At 42.2% G+C, this 21,878-nt stretch overlaps 1 protein-coding gene across 1 annotated transcript; it reads right to left on the bottom strand.

Annotated features, from left to right (window-relative positions):
- Nucleotides 1-5,121: 5,121 nt before the first annotated feature.
- Nucleotides 5,122-20,852, bottom strand: CACNG1 (calcium voltage-gated channel auxiliary subunit gamma 1). The gene is made up of 4 exons (XM_006017356.3): nucleotides 20,384-20,852; nucleotides 10,471-10,545; nucleotides 7,400-7,537; nucleotides 5,122-6,122 (listed from the first exon to the last, which is right to left on the bottom strand). The coding sequence occupies exons 1-4, from the start codon at nucleotides 20,616-20,618 to the stop codon at nucleotides 5,896-5,898; spliced, it is 675 nt and encodes a 224-aa protein (XP_006017418.1). The 5' UTR covers nucleotides 20,619-20,852; the 3' UTR covers nucleotides 5,122-5,895.
- Between the last annotated feature and the right edge of the window lie 1,026 nt (nucleotides 20,853-21,878).

Here is a 21,878-nt window from a genome sequence, read left to right as displayed (position 1 = left end):
CATGAACCCAGAGCCACCTCAGTCAGCCAGGCCTCTCCTGACCGTGCGCGGCATGCTGCTTTTGTGCCATAGGCAAGGCCGGGGAGTTTTCAAACTCCCCGGCAGGGACGTTGGGGCTTTCTCTGTACACCTGCCGCTGCCGCTGCCTCTGCCTCTACCTGCATTGGGACCTCGAGCTCAAGCCCCCGGGCTGCTGCATTGAAACCTGGCGCTCAGCCGCCTTCCAGCTCTGCCGGCCTTGGGGGCCTCTCCCTCCCTGCAGGGCTTTTGGGGCTGCCAGCCCCGTTCCTGACTTGGGTCATGACCAGGGCCGTACAGCGTGGGGCGGAGGGGGCTGCGCCTCAGCAGTGCAGTGCCGCGGGGTGAGAGGGGGCAGCTCCCACGGCCCGGGCTGCTGGAAGGTTTCCCTCAGCTGCGTGGACAGGCTCAAAGACGCTCAGAAGAAAGAGAAACGCTCTGAGAGAAGCAGCAAGGGAGAAAACGAGCAGTTTTGCTGGGCTCTGGGATGCGTTTCTCATGGGCTTACGCCCCACGTCTGTCACCACAGCGTTCGTGCTCGTGCCTGGGACGCCTCACGAGAGACCTGCCACGAAACCCTCAGCGACGTCGAGCAGGCATCCCGCTCTCCCGGAGATGTGACCTCTGTGCCTCAGGCACTGAACCCGGCAGGGCATCCATGGAAGAGCCTGAAGGATGGAGCACGTCGGCAGGTGCAGCGAGAGACGCACAACAGCTGAGGGAAAGCCTGTGGGTCCTGCCTTCACTTGCTGCTCTTCCTTTACATCTCCAGTGGAAAGCGCAGGTTAGCCGCGAGTGTGCGCAGGTAAGCGTGCGAGAGACATTTTTGTTACTTGCAGCCATGAGAAATGACCCCCCTGCAACTCTGTGCGTGTCCAAACTGCACTTGTGCAGCCCTCCAAAATCTCCACAGAGTTTTGTTCCTGATTTCTAAGCAGCAGAGAACAAGATGGAGTCTTAGCCACGTCTCTCTGTTATTTATGTGTATTGTGGAAAATCCAGGCATGTCCGCCAGGAACGGGCTCCCACTGGGCCAGATGCTATGTGAACCCATGATAAGAGAGAGCTTGTGGCCACAAAGGGCGCTGGTGGACGTGGGATCAGGGGGTTTGTGGTGGTGTGTATTGGAAATCTTTTGTGCATCATCCTTGTGCATTTTAATGCCTTGCTTTTTGCTTTGTTTGCCTGGGTAGTGCATTACTGTCAGTAGCGGGTGGCAACTGGTTCTTTTGATCTTATTTGTGCCTCTGTTACACAGGGTATTTTCATGGAAAAAAAGACATTTGCAATGAGGTATTTTTTCCCTATTCTTTTTTTCCATTTTGGGGACTTCCTTGTCATCTGTCTTGTGGTAAGAAAGGGAAACAGTTTGACCAGAAGTGCTAAAATCAGGTATTTTTGAAATGCATGTGAGGGACAATTGAATACATGTTGAGTATATGTGATATACAGCTTTCCTTTAATTGGGACTCCCTTGTCACCTGTCTTTGTGATAGCAAAAGGGTATGCAGTTTGCCCAGAAGCATTAAAATCAGATCTTTTTGAAATGTCTGTGATGTACAGTTAAGTGCAGTTGCCATTTCAAAACCTGCATTGTGTGGTATAAATAACCCTATATTTCAAATTGCATTTGCTGACACCTTTTTCTGAGTGTTGGACATTTATATGCCCCCCAAAATACTATTTTAAAGCTCTCACTTGGAAAGGCTAAAGTTTTTGAACTGGGGCTTACATTGTTATCAGAGGCTCTGCACCTTAATCCATTTCCCAGGGTGCAAAGCACCCATCACATAAATCACCACAGCGCCTACAGCTGGCACGCCGCATGGGTCTCTATAGCCTACCGAGGTCAACATCAAGGTCTCAGTGTTAATCTTCAAGGCCCTCCCTGGAGCTGGGCATGCATGCCTCTGAGAGCAACCCTCTTTGCAATGACAACCTCTCTGGACAGCTATGTTCCTCTACAGCTATGAAGCTGGTGAGAGCAGCAGATAGAGCATTTTTAGCAGCAGTGCCAAGGTTTTGAAACACATTGCTTGGGGAGATAAGATTGACCACAGATCCCACAGACTTCAGAACACAGCATGAAACTCCCTTCTGGGACTCGGCTTTCCACGGCTGCAACTGAAAACAGCAACGAGTGGAGGAAACGGAGGTGAAGGCCAAAATAAAGAGCAGGAGAAGGGGGAGGAATAGAAAGGAGGCATAGAATGCAAAGCACATCTTTTCTCTCTCATATATATATATATATATATATATAAAAAAGCTGACTATCTTGGGAAAGTAGGCCACTGTCCTGCTTGAGTTCAGTTGCTGTTGTGTGTTGAGAGGCATTCGGATACTATAGTGATAAATATTGTTCTAAGGACTTAGCTGGATAGTACCTCAACAGACAACTTCATTCTTCAAGGTTGTTAGTCTGGCACCTTTTACTTACAACAAATTCACACAAAACAACATTTAAAAATAAAGGAAGCGAAATCTCTTCAAGCCTTAGGCCTAACAGCAAATCTTGTCCTTGCAGAAAAATGTATGATGTCTTCTGTTGCGTCAGTCTTCTTCACTTTCCCTTAGCACTTGTATAGATAGCATTTTGTCATTTCAAGGTGCTTGGCAAGCTTTAGCGAACTAGAACCCAAATTGCCAGAAACTCTGAAGAATGTAAGTGATCTGGACCTGAGATCTAGGCTATCTGGTGAGTTTTCATACAGGCATGACCAAAAGTCACGATTTCCTGGTCCATACTGGTAAAATCACTTGACCTGACTCCTCTACTCCTGCTATTCTAATCCTATTCTAATCCTGCTCTGCTGCAAATTTTTCAAGCAAGACAGATTGACTCAGGAACATAAGCTCCAATAAAAGACTTGTGCTGCTCAAAAATACAAGCATTTTAAAATTGTCCCCTTAAAATCTCCATATGTCACTCATTTTGCTAACTGTCCTTTTTGCTTTATGCATGTTGAACCCTGATAGTTTATGACTGCTTTGGCTTCAACTTGGTGTCGACAAATGAAGCAGATCATCTGCGCCAGGATGTGTCCCAGCTCATCTACTTTGTTGGGCAAAACACGTCTCCCATCGTTCTGCCTATTGATCTTGGAGGACGATGGGCAACGTGTTCCCAACTTCCAGACGTGCAGCCCAGCAATCTCTGGGAACCCCAGATGTTGCCAGAAGTGTGTTTCTGCAAGGAGGAAAGCCCAACTTTCCCTGCTTCCAGAGATACGCACTGGAGATCCTGGGGGTGCATCTCAAAAGTGGGGAAAGCTGGCAAGTACTTTCTAGGCTTGAGGGGCCTGATCCTGCAGAGGGATTCCCAGGGTGTGCAGGACCAGGCCACTCTCCCCCTGGGGCAGTGGGAGAGTGCGTGCAGCTCCAACCGCCTGCATTCTCCCACCACAAAGCAAGCAGACATCCACTGCCATAATAAAGCGGCAGAATTTATTGCTACCTTTTATTGTAGCCACATTGTGGGATGACAAAAAGTATGAACGTCTGTTGCTTTGTGCTGCCACAAAAATTTCGTTGCACAAAGGCGACAAAAAGCAACATCTGTTTCTACCCTTCCGCACAAGGATTCCCCGTCCTTTCTTTTGATGATAATTTCCTACCTTGATGATTCTGCCTGGAGCAGGGGGTTGGGCTAGATGACCTCTTGAGGTCCCTTCCAGCCCTGTTTCCCTTTGATTCTCTGATTCCACCAACACAAACATTTCCGGTACATCATGCTACAAAAATAATAATAATGGTGGGTCATAGCCTACCTGCTGCTCAACTGAGAGCATGACAGCTCAAGCTGTTTACAGATTTTGTTTTCCCCAGACTTTATGCTTTGTTTTGCCTGCATAGAAGCCAATTACTTTTATTAACTTTTCTCACAACACATTATCAGCTCCCTGACAGGGAGATTTGGAGATGGCAGAACAAGCTTGCAGTAAGAGCAGCTGCTTCCCCACTGTGAATACCAACAACTGATTTAATGGACAAATCCCTCAGCAGTTTTTATTAATATCTGGAAAAGCAAAATGAAGTCATACACACGCTTCTCAGCCTTACAGGTTATGTATTTAAATAGCAAATTATGCATCTAGAAGCCCCTTCAAATGCAGCAGATAGAAAATAAAGCACAGAGAGTTCAAGAGCTTTGGGAAAGGATCTAGCTCAGCTTTTAACTGAAAGTACAGTGGGTCTGCCTTGCACTGTGCTTTCTTTTATACCTGTGCAAAGTGGACATGTACCTGGGCAACATTTCCTACCCCATTTTGTACACGGCCCACTCAAGTTATCAGGCATTTGTCCATGGGCTTTCTGCAGATTTGGAGCAGGCCCTTTCTTAATAACACAAGCACGGGAGCATGCAGCCAGGGACTTGGAGCCCCATGTGTTGTGCTGTTTATCTAATACACACATTGTTCTTGCTAATGAATACAAAACATACCTGAACACATCACATGCAGCAGTAAAGAGTATGCTGACCACTGGATAGCACTTGTCTGACTGAATTGAAAAAAAGAAAAACTATTTTTTTTACTGAAGAATATAAGATGGACTTAAATTATTGGGTGAACCATGGAGGCAGACTGCAGGCATGTCTTTCCATCACGGCAGAGGACATTCCACTTGTCCTGCCACGGGAGTGTAAGCCTTTGTTACATGAGTTTAATGTCATTCAGTGGAAATCTGCCCCTACATGGTGGGTTTTAAGACGCAGTAACCATATCACCAGATCTCACTTATCCCAAATGTCCATCAGTTCAAAATGAGGTCAGGTCACTGATGTTTGGTGAATGCAAATCCCTTCCCTCATTCTGAATCCCTTACCCAGATTAATTTATTGGGCCAAGACAAGAAATATGGCTGTCCCCATCTTGTTACACTCTGGAATTATGTTTCATGTGTAGTTGTTCCAAATACTGCATTTAGCAAAAGACCGTACATTTTCTTTTGCAAAACAGTCATCTAGAAGAGTGCAATATTCCAACAAAAGTTCAATAACAAGAAATGACTGTGAAACTACGTACAGTCAGTTCCACTCAGAGCTACAGCATAGCAGACACTCATGTGGCTCATCCATCCAAACCACTGTCCAGAAAGCAGAAATTATATCTCAATGGAAGATTACGCCTCTTTATTAAAGGAAGATATTATCCGTGTTGTTCAATACTTGCTTGGCTTTGCCATCGGAGTTCAAATTGAATAGGAATTATATGACTTTTACATTCCTAGTTCAGAAGTGAAAATGATTTGCAGACCTTTCGGATGTACAACTGGAAGGTCAATTTTAATCCCTAAAGTAGGCAAAAACCTCTTTTACTGTAACTACAATATAACCCTTACAATGTGAAGAGCTCTATACTATATACAGACATTAGTAGATTAAGCCTCACCACATCCTTGTGAGGTAGAGAAACATTATTCCCATTGTACAGATGGGGAAACTGACTCGCTGAGAAGCTCAGATTGCACGGGGTGTTTGCTGCCAAGCCAGGATTGCTTGGCTTAGCTATCCCAGCTTCCAGTCCTGTGCTTTAACCGCTAGAATATATAGCTTCTCATTAAACAACCTCCCTCACATTTTCCCTCCATTTCATTTGCACAAAGTATTCCCAGACTGCAAATTACCTCTCTCAGCCTTTAATAGGTTGAAGGCAGAAATTTTAGGTGTAGTAGAGCACAGTTATTTTACATATAACCCAACCTGTTGATCTTAATGCTTTTTTAAAACAATAATTAGGATTGAACTTTCCTTCGGTTCAATGATCAGGTTTTATATAAAGGTACTTTTGTCTTCGTACGCTGCCATCCAGACATTAAATAAACCTCTTTTACAATACTCTCTGGCAGAGCAGAGCCAGTGATCTGTGATGAACGTGTTTAGTGCTCTGGTTCTGCATCCATACAGGTCTCCCATGGGTTCTGGGGGAAGCGAGGCAAGGCGATTAGGAGAAGAGCAATTCCACAGACAAAGAGCAGGACAAAAGAGGCACAGGCACAGGCAAAAGACCATGAATAATAGTACTGAATCCAGGATGTCTCGTCACTGTCAATCATCCTTTTCACAGACTGTCTCATGACTTCAACAGAGATGATAATGCAGAGACCTGCAGAAAGGAGGGAGGTGTGAGTTGGAAAGGCAGGGTTTCCATTTGTATTCGGTCCATGTTGCTTTCATTTGTTAATGAACTTCCCCCTCTCCCGCCTTCTGGTCACAAGAGCATGCAGTGAAGTTCATACATGATTCAAAGGTTAAACATTAGTAGATACCAATATGATCCAATATGATCATCTCATACACGTCTTAGTGACTGTGGAGGTAGAGCAGATCCTTTAGAAATGGACTTTGGAGCAGTCCGAGTGATGGAGAACTTACCACTTCCATTGCAATGTTCTTCCAAGGATTTCATGCCCTCGCAATAAAAATTTGAACATGCTTCTTTCATTCACAGTGGATCTTGATACGCCTTTGTCTGCTAGTCCAAAAATTTCTAAGTGTCTTCTCCCTGCTCAACTGTAGACTGGGATCCACCTTTAAACTACACAGCCTAGAAAATGCCATAGTCTTTGCAGTTTGGCACCCCTGTCTCAGACACTGATTTACAGCACAGTTAGCAACAACATTTCATTTCAGCTTTGAAAATCCCAGACACTTTTTTAAGAGGGGGGAAGAAATGAAAGTCTTATGGGCAGGTGTTGGCTAGGACTGGACGTGACTAGGAATCATTAAATACCCTGCATACATCCATGAATGCAAAACAGAACTTGAAAAGCAAAGAACACACTGTGTAATTTGTTCCTTCTGAACTGCATCCTAATACTAGGTAAAACAAGAGGATTAAAAATGCTCCTAAGATTACCAGAGTGCTATTGGAGAGATGTGGACTACTGGCAAACTATCTACCTTATCTACATTGCTTTTTATAAAGCCCCTCTCCTTGTGCCATTTATGTACCATAGTGGTAGCTAAGGCACAAGAGGAGGTTGGGGTGCAAAAGTACTGATGGTTTTGTGAAAATTTACTCCTCAAGATATTAAGGAACATCTTCATCAGCTGAGGTCTGTATGAGCTGATCCTTTGGTTTATGATCCCTGTACCCCTCAAGGCCCTTGCATGTCCCTTCTCTTCTGTGAGGTCCAACCCTGAATATTTCAGAAGTATCTCATTTTGTTTAGATAATCCTAAAGACTTCAAACACAGTTTAGATATAGTTCCCCGGACTGCAACATGGGGTGCATTAAATGGAGTTCAGTTCTTGAATGTATTCTTTCTCCAAGAGCGGTCTTCCTGGCAACTGAGATTTTCTACTACTCCCATTGTCCTAGGTTTTCAGTGCAAGCATGCACACACACACACACTTCTAAGTCACACCAAATATCTTACCTGAAAAAGTGTAGAACATGGAGGCTGGCCTCAGGAGATAATCCATTTTTTTCCTAAAGGATAAGAGGACGCAGATCGTTCCAATGATTGCAAAACTGACACTGAAGATTGCAATGGCTGCAGCTGAAATACTATATTCTGTCAAAGCCAAACAGAAGGGGAAAAATTATGAACAAGTTTCCAGCATGCTGGACTGATCCCATTGCAAAATCACTGCGGTGCCGGGAGCTAAAGAAAGAACCGTTTTAAAATAGAAGTAGACAGTTTTTCCTTGCTGTAGATAGGAGGCACCAATGAACCTGGTGTTCCTGGTACAGAAAAGGTATGGCAAACATACACAAGTCTTGCTTGTGTAGCTGCTGATTTGTGGGGCAGTAGGAGCAAGGCCCAGGACTGCAGACAACAGAACAGCCAAGCATTCCCCGCAGGACAGTGCAAGACAGCCCAGCATATGGCTTCATTATTATTATATTCTGATTCATTTGTATTTCTGCAATGTCTAGTAACTCCGGGCATGGTCCAGCACCCCTTTGTGGTAGGTTTATTCCCACCACTTCTTAAAATTACCCTACAAAATGTTCAATGTGTTTATTAGATTCCTTTGCGCACAGGTTTTATCAGAGCGGGTGGAGAGCTGGTCTTCAATGCGTCAAGTGCTCCACTTCATTATTCCATCTAGCTAGACAGAAAGGCCCTTGTACTCTTCCATGTTTGTATTACAATGACTCCAAGCCCCTGCTACAAGGAGCCATTGTGCCAGGTACTGTACAAACGTACCTTCGGAGACAGGTTTCTGCCCCAGAGAGTTCAACATCGAACTAAACAAGACTGACAAAGTGGTACAGAGGCAGCGAGAGGTAAAGCGGCTTGTTCAATTGTCAGTGGTTACAAAGCACATCCTCTCTTTGAATCAAAACAGCATTTCTCAGCCATGTGAAAACCTAGCTTTTCCAGGACAAGGGAAAAGGCTCTCCAGAAAGCTCCTCTATCCAGCTAAACTATGTATAAGCATTATATGCTTCACCCAGATAAAGAAGTCTGAATGGAAGGGGAAAATTGCTAATTGAATAATTTAGACTTCCTTTTACATTTTGCATTCATTTCCAGACTGGTTTAATATTTAACACATGTAGCCACTCATGGACATCACAGTGCCTGGTGCGGTTTGCCTCCCAAGCCATTACTGAAAAAAAAAAATCTGGCAAAGCCATGAAGAATATTTATCTCTGGTACTAAATGACTTCCATAGAAATGCAGCTATTTTTGTAGGAGGGCAAAGCATATTTCTGTTTGTTCTCCTTGTCTTTTCATGCTACTTGTTCAAGTAACATTTTTCTTAATGCTATTTCATTTCTTCTGAGTTTTCTCTGCTCTATAGTAGAACTGCCCAAAAGAGTTAGTTTCAATTTGAGAATCTTTTGCTGTGGTTTTGGCTTTTTCTTTTCAAAGAAAAGAAGTGCTCCACAATTTTCATCTGAAGTGACTCATAATGTAATGGATACAATTTTGAGTTCAGATGGCTGGATCTAATAGTGTATTAATGGATAACAAAAGCAGGTAGCTCAGATATTTGTTCTTTTATCCACACAGTGTATCATTTAAAATTCACAGTCTTCCCTGTCTAGGGACAATTGCTTCTTTAGAAAAGCTGTGCTGCAGGGTTTTCCATCATTATTATTTCAGTGGAAGCAAAGCAGATTGTTTAATATGTGTAATGCAATCATCATCTTATTTATTCCACACTAAAATATGTGGTACAGCAAAAATATAAAGGAATTTATCCTTAATGAGAGAGAGAGAGGCAGGCACTTTAGACTAGCAGTAAAATTATTAGGCTTTTAGCAAGGATTGATTATAAACAACTTGAAGTGTCTGTAAGGGGCAGGTAGTTTTCTATTTCCAGGCAGAATAAATGTTATCTGGGTACATTTCAAATGTGAATGCATACATCAGATGCCTCCATCCCATCTATTCATCTTTTCTTTTCTTTCTTCTACTCATTATTGTAATATTTGGGTATCTTTCATGTGAAATCAGTAACATTAGCAATTTTTAGTGGCTTTCTGCGCTTCACTCTTTTCAGAGTCAAAACTCTGCCTAGAGTAGGATTCATTCATTTAGATTTTATTCATGTCCTCTCTTTTTGTTGACATAGGTAGAAGATAGCATGAATGCTGTAAACATCATTTTTTAAACTTTATTAACCAGTCCAACATATAAAATAACAAATGTATCATTTAAAGATGCATCCAATCCTGTAAAATATACAGATAGACAGATATTCATCACCCATCAACAGTGCTTCTCTAACCCAAATCAGTGTCCACAGGTTTGTGTTCTTATCTCCCTTTCAGTCAGTGGCAGTCCCTTTATGTTTCAGTTGATGCTTAGCTTTTGTGTTTCTTCATGTCTATATAATGATTCACCTTTTTTGCCTCTGTACTCTGTATAATACAAATCTCACAATCTTCTACTCATCCCTGCTTTAAAATTTTAAATTTATTTTCCAATGTTTTCTTAAGTGTAAGCTCATAGAACTGGCACTTTCCTTCCATATCAAAAAAAGTTTCTAAAAATTCCTGGTTTGGACACTGGAGAAAATTCTTTTCTTAGCAAATTCCAAGAATTTCTACCAAATTTCTAGGTTAGCATCTTTTTTTTTCTTTTCCACTGTAGAACACTGACTCAATAGGACTTGAATATCATTCTTATAGTGGAAAGACTTTCCACAGTTTTTAAATTTGTTGTTATACTTGTAATGTCAGTGCCTAATGGGCAATTTAAGCAGCCTCAGATAGGGGACAGGGACAACCTGATATCATTCTGAGGCTTGAAAATTAGTTTCCCCAAAAGGCTTGTACTTTTCCTGGTTCAGAGAATTGATTAATGGCATATAAAAACCTTCATCTCAAGGCCAAAGGTGCTACTTCAATTCCAGCTATAGTAAACAAGAGTTTCACTACTGACTTCAACAGAAGCAGGGCTTGGCCTAAATTGGAGAAGCTATTTACATTGCATCTAATTCACCCAGTAAAGTCAGCAAAAACTTTCTCCTCCTAGCAAATCCTTACCTCTTTGCGTGCTTACTTCAAATATCTCTGCACTTTGTCCTGGTGTGAAATGTTTGAAGTAGGAACAGTTACGTTCTGAGGAAAAACAAAGGAAAATTTAGTTGAGTATAATTAAGAATCATAAGTAATAGCAGTATTAATTGAATCACATTGTTAAAACAGTGTGGTTATGGAGTCAATATTAACAGGACCGGAATTTTGATCGTGCTACAGTGATATTGGATATGCCATTCATCTAAAAAAAATTGGGAAAGAAAATCAAATCCCAATCTAGGAAAAGACTTACACATGTGCTTAATGTGACTTCAGTCAGACGCAAACATATGGTTCTGCAACCCTAGTATTGCAGAATATTTCTTGCCCGGCTCAGACAAAAAACCCAACAACCCAAAAAACAAACAACTTGGTAGAACAAGCAGGCTACCCAGGAACTTCCTATGTTCGTTTCAAATTCACGTGAACTGTCCCTTTAGTCAAGCCCCGTGAAATGCAGGGTGGCTTTGCTAGTTCCTGGCAGTTGCTCAGATGTAGATGGGACAAGAAACTGATACGCCAATTTTTATAGTGATATATTTTATTTCCAAGCAGGTAAATGAAAGTTGCATGAAAGGCATTAGACTCTGTCAACAGATATGAGCTGCCAGGAGGCTATCATTGGAAGCAACCTATGACACCTTTTATAGGCTGTTCTCAAAGGGAGCTGTGCCCACTCACTGCTTTGTCTATTTTAAGCATGAATTAAAGCTAACTCCTTCCTTCCACCTGCTGCTACTACAGATTCTTGCTACACGCTACAGGTTTCCCTCAGTTCCGTTTGTGCAAATTTGCTCTCATGCAATGACTGTTTTTCTACCAAAAATTAGTTATACGCGAGGTAAATTCACTCTTATGCGATTGGTGTGGTCGAATCTCGCAGTCAGCTGCTTTGTGCGGTGCATTGTGGGAGTGACATGCACCAAAATATAGTCTCCTGTGTGGCTCTGTGCTCCTCGTTCGTTGTCTGCGACACATATTTCTGTAGTTGCCATCCCCTTTATGATAGTGCCCTGTGCTTGGGTGTGCTGTCTGCTGTTGGTGACTACCAAAATTGCCTTTGTTAAAACTGTGACTACCAAAACTCTACCAAAAAGTGGTAGAAATGGGTCTGGGAGTCAGTACAGTCCAGGTCTTGGAATGGATTCCTATTTGTTACATTGTAAAGTGGGTTCCCTTTACATGAATTCAATTATGCACCGTTTTCTAGGAATGCATATACCGCATAAAGCAAGGGAAACCTGTACTCCATTTCCTGATAATGACAGCCTCCAGAACCTGGTTTGGCATCCCCTGGCTCCCCTTCCCTCCCATCCCCTGCCCTCCCCTCCCCTGCACAAGTCACATTGCCAACCCATCCCCACTCCACAATGGCATTTCTACCAAGTTATACAAGGCTGGTACTTATGACATGAGTAGTAGGCCTGTGCGAAGCACCTAGTATTCACTTCGAATTTGGCTGATTTGGGGAACAGTGATTCGATTCAGTGATTCAAATCACTGTCCCAAATTGATTTGGCTGAATCTGATTTGGAGAGTCAGCTGCTGCCGAATCTCCAAATCATGCAGGCCCATCCCCTGCTCACCCTCCCAGCCCAGCAATGGCTGCCCTGCCCGCCCCAACTCCCAGCACTTGGAAAAAATAGCCCCATCTCATCGGGTGCTGCCACCCAACAATCCCCACTACCCCACACTGCATGGGGGGCTCTGTCACGAGTCCCCTGATCCCCCCCCCCACGGCTGCCCAGCCTGCCCCAGCTCCAGCCCTTTAAGTTAAAAAAAAACCCTGGATTTACCGTTCTTGCCTGGTGGGGGGGTGATCCCTGCTGCCCCCCCCTACTTAAAGGGCCAGAGATGGGGAGGGGGGTGTCGGGAGCTCATGCAGAGCCCCCCATGCAGTGGGGGCAGCAGAGATTGCCCTTCACCCGGAAGCACCCAGTGAGTTGGGCCTTTTTTTTAAAGGGCCGGGAGCTGGGGTGGGCAGGGCCGGCTAGCAGGGGTCCCCCCATGGTCCCCTCTCCCCCACCCGCTATTTACTAGTTCCGAGTCCGGCTCCAGCTCCATGCTGCAGCCACTGGGGACTGCCTGAATCATCGAAGCTCTCTGAATCTTTTCCAAAGATTCGGAGAGCTTTGAATCGATTTCGACCTTTTAATTGGTCCCCTGATTCGATTCAGATTCGGAGATTCCACCACCGAATCAGGCCGAATCTCCTCCGAATCAAATCGGCACCCATAGCTTTGCACAGCCCTGATGAGCAGGGGTTAAAGTAAGGGAGAGTATTGGAATTGCAAATTCCTCTCCTCTGATGGAACCAGAGGCCCTTTCCTGGTTCAGGTAAGCAGAATCTTCTCCCTACGCATGCATGGTTGCCCACCTGATGTGGCTGGGGAGATCAGACTTCCCTCTTCTGCTTCACTCTGCTTTAACCACTGGTAATGAATATCCCATCTATCTCCTGTCACTCCCTGGCAGGGACTAGAAGGGAGAAGATGCTATCTTGGTGCTAGCTCAGTCCACAAGGCTTTGCAGCATGGAACTTTCTTACAGGTCACTGAAACTTTGCTGTAAGGGGGAATCTATTAAAATGAAATTAAGTGTGCAGCATTTGACTCTAGTGGAATAGACCAACTGCACCAGTCTTTCCTGGGTTTTCGGACTTGTGTCTAAAGTTTTTTGGTGGTGTGATGCTCGCTTGCAAACAAAGGCTTCAAATTCCCTCTTTAGCCATAGGGTGAAAAGTTTCTATCTGTGCTTGCAATAAAAAAAAGAAGCATGCTTTCAATCTGGATAAATGTGTGAGCAAGACAGGGGCAGGTCCATTCAGTAGATGGTCATTGACTTTCAGTGTTGCCAGCTGTAGCATTAGGAAGGAGTGTCTTTACACTTAGCATCATCTATTTATAACGTGTTTAATTGAGGGCTTGATGAATACATATAGTTAAGAGAACAATTGCTTGCCAAGGGTTTGGAGGGAATTGTGTCATTAACAAGATGCTGCCAACTGGAGCAGTATATAGTCTGATCGTGTTTTTTCTATTGGCCAGCCTATTTGAAGAGAATATAGGCAGTTCTCTATTTGTGGGCCTTATTAAAAATCACACCTTTGGTGCACCAAGGAGTTTGATTTTGCTTTACCATAATCACTAAAGTAACAGCAGGTAATGCTGCCAAGACTGCAGGAAATGTAACCATGGCAGATGGCAAATGGTCATAATTGTTTTAATGACTCCCATTGTTTGTAGAACAAATAAAGTGGGGAGGGGGAGAGGGAGTGGAGGAAGTTGGCACAGCTGCCCTGAAATAGTGGAAATAAATGTCTATAAATGAAGAGGGGATTTCAGGATCCCACACCTCTTTGCAGCACACTAAAGCCTTGCTTGCACTAGAAATGTCAGGCACTGGTGTCCAGCCATGCATGTACCTGCATCAGTGCACAGCCTTTGTATAGGCCCACAAATCCATAATAAGTCACTGGTGCAGGCTGAATCCACGGTAAATTTTCCTGGTGCAGCCTGTGGCTTTGTCTCTATCTCGGGGGTTTGTACACCACTGGCTGGACGTAAACGACCGCAACTAAAATGATGCCCCAATGCAGACAAACCTTCCCTTGCAAAGCCATGTGTATATTGACAGCGCTATCCTTCAATAGTGCTAAAATGGCATAGGTCTGCACATCATCAACCAGATTCTTTTTGTTTCTCCTACAACATAAATGCCATATCCTAGCATTGTTGTTCCAAATATAATATTTTCTATCTGATAGGAAATCAGACAATTACAAAGAAGTATGTGTAACCCACATGTCTGGAGCTCATTAGCTGAAGATTCTTTTGAGAGTTAGATGTTTTATATATATATATATATATATATATATATATATAAAAAACTGATTTTTATTCCATCCCTCAGCTTCTTCTCATGTACTGTTCGGTTAATGGTTGTTCAGCTCTGGCATCCAGTGGCCACATCTCTTTTTATCCCTGAATATGACAGAGGCAAACATGTTTGATCTCAAACAGATATGACGGTGCTTTATGTTTGTTAAGCCACTGCTTAAAGATGCAAAAACTGCAAGTGAAGAGCACAAAAGAACAAAGAGGCTCCAAGAAAACAGAATCTGGGCCACTAGTTTGTGGCTGCTTCATCCCTCTCACACAAGGCCTCCCACCCCCAAACTGTATGTAGTACCAGGTGTCAATACTCTCCATTACACTGCTGCCACACCCATTAAATACACTTTGCATCAGTGAAACACAAGTTTTCTGTCATATGACTAATACTCACCAACTAACTTTTCAATTGCATCGTTTATCAGTTACCCGGAGGGTTTGCAATACAAACTTGGGATTCTGATTCTTTGATAGATGACAAACAGGCTGATGAATGATCCCCCTGATACTGGAGCAAGCACATTTGACATACTTTTTCATTGCAGTTGCTTTACAAATGGAACAAGTGAGCAAAGCAGCACACTATTAATTATTTGAAATCCCCTAATGCCTAGGACCCCTAATCTTAGTACTCTGAATACTTAGTACCATGGTACTCTGAATACTTAGCACTCTTTCAAAAAGGTATCTCCAACACCACCCCATTTTCTAATCAGAAAAAAGGGGCAGAGGGGATATCGTGGCAGTTCCTGGGGTTGTCTTTTTAGAGATGAACTGCTGGAATGAGTGCAGGTTATCCATGTAATGAACTGTGGTTTAGCTTCATAATAATCCTGCCAAGAGGTTATTAAGTCAATGCGCCAGCTTTGGGGAAAGAGCTATTGCAGAGCATATATTTATCACAGAATAAAGCTGGATATTTTTTCTAAGAATGATGGTGGTGAGATACACTTGTCTTCATGTCAATGACACTTCAGTGAGCCACTGAGCTGGGAATACCTTTATCAACAAAACCCGCCATTATTCAACAGAGCTGAGCTACTTCAAGCCCTTTCCAGCACCACTATGAATTAGAAAACTCCCATTTCTGTCACATTACATTTACTAAGGCTAGGATTTAAACAAACTTCATAATGGATGAAAACGTTGTGGCATTCTTCCTTTCTCACCTCCCTTAATTGCATTCTCTCCATGATAATGTTACCCAGCAGCTATGCTAGTAGAAAAAAATCCTTTGGCTTTGTGGATCTCCATTTGTAAAGCAGGGTTCTCTACGTATTCATAGTATGGTTCACAACACAATAATCTTGTTAAAATATATGAATTAATTGCAAGAATCACCAAGAAAGGTGCAGGTATAGAAGGAGGAACATGGATGGATGGGAATAGTAGCCCTTCCTGGCCTTGAAATTTGTGAATCTTGCAATCTGTTCATCCCCTTCCTTCTTGGGCATTGAGGAAAATGGGATAGTCTGCCCTGCTCTCAACAGATCCATAATACTTGCAGCTCTCTATTCAATCTCGGGTATCCAGGCTTCATCTGGTAGCCTCCAGGAAGGAACTGTTCTCCAGTGCACAAGTGGCTAGATGTCTTCTCTGGTTTTTGTTTTGTTTTTTTAATTTCTGGCCACTTCCTGAAATACTGGAGATTGACCACAGCCTGTGGCCCAAAGCTTAGCCTCCTGAGGACTGAAATGAGGACACCTTCAGTTCAACAGGTCTTTTGGGCTTGATATAGGGTACCTGCATGCAAATTAATGGCCTATAAAGTAGTCCAGGAGGGATAATCAATTGAACCCAAACTTTCTGAGTCTAAATGGACTAGTGCAGCTCCTTTTGATCCAGTCAGTTTTACAGGTGATCTTAATAAACTCCTTTACAGTACAGAATAACACAGGTTATGCCGAGGTTTCGGCATAACCGAGGTTTCGGCATAACGGCATCATGCCGAGGTTCGGCATGATGCCGAGGTTTCGGCATCAAACGATGCCAAAACCTCGGCATCGTTTGAAAGGATTCCAGTGGAAGATGTTGTATTGCCGCTGTGTTTGGAGTTACCTGCTACACTGTGTGGTAGTCCTGTGCAATAGGTACACTAGAGCGGAAACAGAGATGGCTATCCAAGGGACCCTGTACTCAATACATCCTCCAGCTGCCTTACTATCTGTCACGCTCCTGGAAATGCATGAGTGTTTGGCCTGGAGAGCACTGAATATTTCTATGTAAGTGTCTATCTTATCTCAGCCAAGCTGTGGCAGGAAAATGATAAATGAGCCAATAACAGTGTTGTTGTGGCCATGGTGATTCAGGAAAAATATGCAAGAAACAAGATTGGTGAGGTAAGATCTTCTCTCTCTCGGTCCAGCTTCATAGCTGGGAGAGATGTTAGACAAGCTTTCTGGCACAAAACGCTCTCCTTCATGTCTGCAAAAAAGCAGATACTATCTAAGCTAACTAGCAGGCTCTTAACGTCTTTGAATTTGGAGCTGAAGGAAAGACTAGACTATCAAGCCTTAGTACTATTAATGACTCCTTTCCTCCAGTGAAGTATTGCTTACTCTGCCCACTGGACAAAATGAAGCCCCTGTGCCCAGATATGTCCCTTTGCCCTGATGTGATCCATCAGGCTTGTATGCCAACACTTGACTCACAGGCTGATGTGATCCATCAGGCTTGTATGCCAATGCTTGACTCAGTGGGTGAGGACCGGGGAAGGCCTCGAGGGATAGCTCATCGGTTGAAATGCCTTTGCTGGGAAAACCCATGAGATGTGGAAGCATGGGTTTTGATGTTGTTAGTCCTTTGGACTTTAGGGGTAGAAGCATGCAATTATACAAGGCTGGACTTTTCACAGAGGACTTAAGGAAAAGTTGGATCTGAATCTGAACTTAGATACTACTATGGTCCCATTTTTTTTTTAGTATCTGAGACCCTGATAATTTCTCAATGTATCCTCACAACAACCATGTGCAGTAGACCAGTCCTGTTATCCTCATTCTGTAGCTAGGGAACTGAGGCACAGAGAGCCTATGTGACTTGCCCAAAGTCGCACAGAAAATGTGTGGCACAGCAGGGGAATTTCCACCTGGGCTTCCTTAAGTCGACACCCCACTCTGCCTTTTTGTGCCATCATCTGAAACTGGTGGGGTTGGACTCGGGGTCACCTCTCAGGTACGTTCTACTATCCCAACTATACAGATAAGACAAGAGAGATGCTGGAAGCAGGTCAAGTCACTTGGTCAGATTCGGTCAGCAGTACCGTGTCGGCACCATTCACATTGCAATTTTGTAGATTTGTAGATTTTTTTATAAGAACAGCGTTCATTTATCAATCTGCCTCCAGCATCCACAGGCTATAAAAGTCACTTGGTGATGTTCTACGCCATGCCCATATCTTCTGGGGGATAAGGAATAAGATTTACCTTTTAACATCCCATTTTGATTTAAAGACTTGTCATAATAAAGAGTCTACCCCATCCTCAAGTAAGTTATTCCAAAGGTCTGTTACAGTTAAGGCTCACACGTTTAAAACCTGATGTCTAACCTAAACTTCCAACTACTAAATCTTGTCATTCCTTGGATAAATTTATGAACCCTTTCTAGTTTATTAGCATATTTTTTTAAGTAATTTTAATTCTCTTTGCCTGAATCACAAGACCTTTTCTTAGCTTACAATCCCCAAGCCCTTCCTTTTCATACCATACCGTGCTGAACTCAACAAATAAATAATAGTAGCAATGCCATCCATCTTTTCCATGAGTATGACTGGGTAAGTGGCTATTAATGAAGTAGTAAATACTTGTAATTTTTCAAATGATGATAATAGTGTAGGATTTAATATCTCATGACATTTAAGGGGGAAAAAAGATCTACTGATATGGTCACAAGCAAAATCCCCGCTTGTCTGTTTGTTCCGCTAAACTTTCTTGACAAACCCAAGCTTGACAACTGGAATGTCTCTTTTTCAAGAATGTGATACCATTACAATAATGGCAATATTACCTACAATATAAGGGGGAATCCTGAAAAGCAGGATTCTTGGGTTTCTTTTCAAACTCTGCTATGGACCATATGTGGGGCTAGTTTTAGTCCACCCCTCCCTACTTCAGATTCCCTATATGGAGAATGGGTACAGTAATATCTACCTTATAGTGGAGATATGAGAATTTTATTAACAGTTGTTAAAAAAAAAAAAAAAATATGTGGGGGACGGACTCTTTCAAAGCCTCCAGTAGTAGGATGACTGGTGCTAGAAAATTAATTGTTAGGTGGTTGGGATTAAATTTAATCGAATCTCATGAATAACTGCCAAGTGCTGACCTGTGCAGCATACAAAGATTATGTCTAGTCTTTTCAAGTTGCTTTGCAGAGGACTGGCTCACTTCTTTCATAATTACCTATTTGTTTACTGGACACATTAGGAAGGCAGTGCAGAGGGGTGGATAGCTCAGCTATGTGACAACCATGCAAGCACATGCTGATGTCCATCAAAAAGAGCAGTCATTTCTCTGCTGCAGTGACTCAGAATCTGTTTTATTGAGACAGCTGGGTATTTATAAGTTATAAATGTATCCAGCAACATGCAGTATTGGTGTTCCCATGAATCCTTATTTTTATGTTAAACATAGAAGCTCTAATGTTTGCAAAACTAGGATTGCACATACATATTACAACACATTTATTATGCATATTAGATATGGCCTACAGCCAGTCGTCTAGACTCAAACATCTCCAAATTTGGTGGAAGCCTGGATCTGAAAGCTGTGGATCAGATCTCTAATAATAAATTAATTAATCACATGAACTGAGATTTATTGTTATGCAATTTCATAGCATATTTACAAATATATTAAAATCTAACCTTAGCTTCAAATAGTATTTCTAACAAGCAAAGCAGCCTATTACTTCTGCTTGGCAAATAATTCAATTCATGGCAAGCCTCTTTAAAACACAGCTTAGTGAAGTTGTGAGTAGGGTATTAGCACATGTTGCATGAATGTTGCTGACTTTCCATCCAGCAAAAATATAATACGACTTTTTAATATATCATGCTAATGTAATGTTCTCCCTGGAAACCACCTACTTGACTACCATGTCTACTAGTTGCAGTAAGGACTACTTACAATGTATGTTACTACTTGTCATGAAGAAAGGCAGCTGATTAAACTTCATTTAGCAATAATGTTGGAATATATTTGCTTTCAGTCACTGAAGTTTAAGGAAACCCAATAAATTGATGATATATTATTTCTAATTCAGTCTACGGGATTTTTGGCATTTAAATGAGGGAGATGGTTTCCAGGGAGGACATTACATTAGCATGATACATTAAAAGTTGTATGATTGTCCAAAGTTGCACATTGTCTGAAGCAATGATAATTATTCAGGGTAGCTTGGGGATATGTTAATATCTTTCCTGCACAAGCTGTCCCTTTGAAGTTATCTGAACCAGGAAGTTCTTCTTCTGAGCTAACTGCAGATACTAGATTTTGTCTTATAATCCTCATACAGGCAAACCTCACAGTGAAAATTATATACATTTTCCTTGAATAAGGACTTGTGTAGGTGTTTTGGGGCTGGGCCTATTGAAGATTTCATCAAAACACCAGTGAGAAAATGTCCCATTTCTCTGATTTCAGTCTATGCTTTCTGCCATCTCCTATCTGTTATACAAACTATATTCTTTTTTTTCTGTACAGAAGCTACTGAAAGGCAGTGTACTGAATATACTTGAAGATATATACTGTGGCAGTACATCATGTACTTAAGATAAGCCTCAAGGAAATATGAAAATAAGGTGTATTTTCATGCTAATATGGAACCGAATTCACTCAGGAAATCTTGTAAGACTAAGTGCAATGCGAACAAAGAACCATATCTCCTTTTCAATATGTCTTGTAGGTTCCTAAAAGACATGAATAGCAATAACGTGACATTTTCTCTCAGGCGTTTCTGGGAAGGGATGTGAAACGAGCATTGACACGTACCTCCTGGCAGACTGATCGGTCCACAGCCCTTCTCTTTGGTATCCTGCACGTAAATCCGTTTTGTGCAAAGCCGCCATAGCCCAAAATGAGCAGCCTCACAGGTGGCATTGTACTGCAGCACTTCAGGGCTCAGCACTGCCCAATGATCAGTCACCACAGCTGCAAACAATAAAGCAACACCAACCAAAATAATGGAGAAAGTTAGCCGGATTTTCAGTGTTTTGCCTTCGTCCATGGCTGGACTGTGTTGGAACACATAGAGCAGCCTCTGCCTGGTGATTACTGCTGAGTCTGCCTTGATCTGCTTGCATGGAAGATCATTGCAAGTTATTCAAATGGTCTCCCAAAGTCTTGGCATGTCTAAGCATTTTCAAATGTCAGCCCTGTGTTGCAAAAAAGAAGAACAGACTGTGGGCTGGGATGGATATGGCCGCAAGTACAGCTGTTGAGATATATCAGGAGACTGGATGACTGGACTTGTTGTGAGTAGGGATTCTTTTAATGCACGTAATAAGTGAAGTAACTGCTGCTGCAGCTCAGGTTACTGGTTCATTCCTCCTTGGTTTGTTCTGGAGGTCCATATGCCAACTGGAAGCAAAACTTGCTCTGTATAACTAAATTCACGGTTGTAAGACCAAGACCGCCTGACTCACAATGTGACCAGGAACGGTCAATGGTGTAAATTTTTAACTTCCCAGTTAGTATGTAAAATATCTGTTGTTGTAACTGAGATAGGCATGAGCTCACTTTTATTAAAAAAAATTCAATATTTGATCCAAAATCAATCTCCTCCTTGTCTGCAGGCATTCTCAATCCTGGGGGAATGCGCAACTCAAGTCAATGTTTGCAAAAACACAAATTGTGCAAATGTATCCAAACACCTCAAAACTTTGTAGAAGTCAGGATTTTGATCTAATTATGGAACCGAACTTTTACTTTGTAATCCAGGTATATCTCCACTGTGATAGGATTGGATAAATAATGGATTTTTCAATTTGGTGGTTAAAACAAGCACTGGAAAAAACGTTTCGGTTGAAATCACAATAGAAACTTTTAAAAATTCTTTTTGATGAAACAAAAAAAGTAAGGGTTTTTTTTTCTTTATTTATTTTTTTTAATCTAACCCAGACCATTCTGTTTGAGCCCTTCTTTTCTTTTAAAATTTAGGTCAGTTATTAAATGGAAAATGCCATTTTGAAATGATTTTTTTTTTTTAATGGGAAAATGAAATATTGCAGCATTTCCAAAATGAAACATTTCACTTTGAAAACGCTAAAACAAAATGTTTGACACTTTTAAATTTCTTTCCTCTATTTTTGGCCAAAACTACCTGCCAAAGTTCATTTCACAAATAGTCTTGGTTCTTCCAAAACTACTTTTTTAGGCAAATTTGCTAGTTGTCAAAACCGTTCTGCCCTGCTATCCATCTTGGCCATAGAAAACATGCACATTAACTGGAAAATATGTATTAAGGTGCTTGCTATCCAGAAAAACA

This window comes from Alligator sinensis, unplaced genomic scaffold (genome assembly GCF_000455745.1).
Source record: "Alligator sinensis unplaced genomic scaffold, ASM45574v1 scaffold282_2, whole genome shotgun sequence".
Classification (NCBI taxonomy): Eukaryota; Metazoa; Chordata; order Crocodylia; family Alligatoridae; genus Alligator; species Alligator sinensis.
Note: the sequence above shows the minus strand (reverse complement) of the source record. Positions and strands in the feature narration are given on the sequence as shown.

Coding starts and splice junctions, on each gene's coding strand:
- CACNG1 (XM_006017356.3), bottom strand. CDS start 20,618: ATGGACGAAGGCAAAACACTGAAAATCCGGCTAACTTTCTCCATTATT. Junction 10,546..20,383: donor ACCGATCAGTCTGCCAGGAG/GTACGTGTCAAT, acceptor GTTTTTCCTCAG/AACGTAACTGTTCCTACTTC. Junction 7,538..10,470: donor TGAAGTAAGCACGCAAAGAG/GTAAGGATTTGC, acceptor TGGCTTTGACAG/AATATAGTATTTCAGCTGCA.